The 1,452-nt window shown below is 37.1% G+C and overlaps 1 protein-coding gene across 1 annotated transcript in view; it reads left to right on the top strand.

Annotated features, from left to right (window-relative positions):
• Nucleotides 1–1,452, top strand: part of LOC107675693 (collagen alpha-1(XXVII) chain A) — a 75,185-nt gene that overhangs the window by 69,083 nt on the left and 4,650 nt on the right. Inside the window, exons 47-49 of the mRNA XM_016470109.1 lie at nucleotides 460–567; nucleotides 715–768; nucleotides 1,303–1,365. Of these exons, the coding sequence (XP_016325595.1) occupies nucleotides 460–567; nucleotides 715–768; nucleotides 1,303–1,365 (225 nt within the window). The remainder of the gene's footprint in view (nucleotides 1–459; nucleotides 568–714; nucleotides 769–1,302; nucleotides 1,366–1,452) is intronic.

The raw sequence follows: 1,452 nt of genomic DNA, 5'->3' as shown, positions 1-1,452 counted from the left end.
ATATATATATATATATATATATATATATATATATATATAAGCCTAAATAATATTATATATATTATCAAAATAATAATAAAATAAAATAAATGGTCCAAAGGTCAGAGAATAAAATTTTTACCACAGTTATCACATATTGATTGATTGATTGATTGATTGATTGATCATTAACATCCTAGACAAAATGCAAATAAATTAATAAGTAAATAAATATTTTTACAAAATGGTCAAAAGCTCAGGGAATAAAATTTGACCACAATTATAACATATTTACTTATTTATTTATCATTAAGATCCTTGGAAAAACAAGAACATTTTTATTTATTTATTTTATTTGAATTTATAATTAAGGTCCTAGAAAAAAAAAAAATTATTGTTGTATATTATATTACATATATTATGATGTATCTCGACTGGATCATTTTGATGTATGTATTTGTTAAATTTGTGAATGAATAGGGTGAGAGGGGCCTTCCTGGTCACACCGGCCCTTCAGGAAAGAGAGGTTTTAAAGGAGGAATGGGCCTTCCTGGATCTCAGGGAGACCGGGGTCCTAAAGGCCAATCTGTGAGTGCTACTCCCAGACAGAAATACACTGAAACATGCCATAAATATTGTTATTATTCACTGTGAATTCTCCTACTGACTGTATCCTGCTTACAAAGACCCAGAGTTCATCTTAGAACAAAACATTAATAGTAATCTTTGATTTAGGGTGACATCGGGGAACCCGGCTTTCCAGGGATGCTGGGAATGTTTGGACCGAAGGTGAGTTTTATCACCCATTGCCAGGTATCCCATTTAAACTGTTCTTCAGGGTGAAAAACAGAAATGTGATCGTCCATGTGCGCCTGCCCAAGAGAAACAAACAGAGATGAGATTTATCCTTTCCGAAAGAGTTCCTTCCTCTGGGAAGCGTGTTTTCATCCACACGCTCAAAAAGCATCATAATTCACGCTCAGACTGATGTGTGTTTTTGTCACGGAGCAGGATTTTCTCTGAAACCCACAGCCGTGAGCTCATAAAACAGGACAAGCGTATGTGGTTGATTCATTCAGACTCATTAATTCCTCTGGTCTAACTCAATGAAGTAGAGCTATGGAAAAAATGAAGACCACCAATGGTAGCCACACAAACACTGTGGTCCTGACGGTGATAAATAGACACGTTTAATAATGTTCCACTCCATAAACGCTCTAGTGCTCCTCATAATACACACACATTAGCATTAATGTTGGGTTAGGCACAGCTGTGTGTTTGTGTGTTTGTTCATGTGAGCTTGATGTTTGCTTGTTTATTCAGGGGCCTCCAGGAGACTTTGGACTGAAGGGCATTCAGGGGCCCAAAGGGCCGCAGGGCAGCATGGTAAGCACACACACACACACACACACACACACATATGCACACTCTCTCACACACACACACACACACACACACACACACACACACACA

The sequence above is a fragment of the Sinocyclocheilus anshuiensis genome, unplaced genomic scaffold (genome assembly GCF_001515605.1).
Source record: "Sinocyclocheilus anshuiensis isolate Anshui unplaced genomic scaffold, SAMN03320099.WGS_v1.1 scaffold708, whole genome shotgun sequence".
Classification (NCBI taxonomy): Eukaryota; Metazoa; Chordata; class Actinopteri; order Cypriniformes; family Cyprinidae; genus Sinocyclocheilus; species Sinocyclocheilus anshuiensis.
The sequence above is the reverse complement of the archived record's forward strand: the minus strand, read 5'-3'. Positions and strand labels throughout refer to the sequence as shown.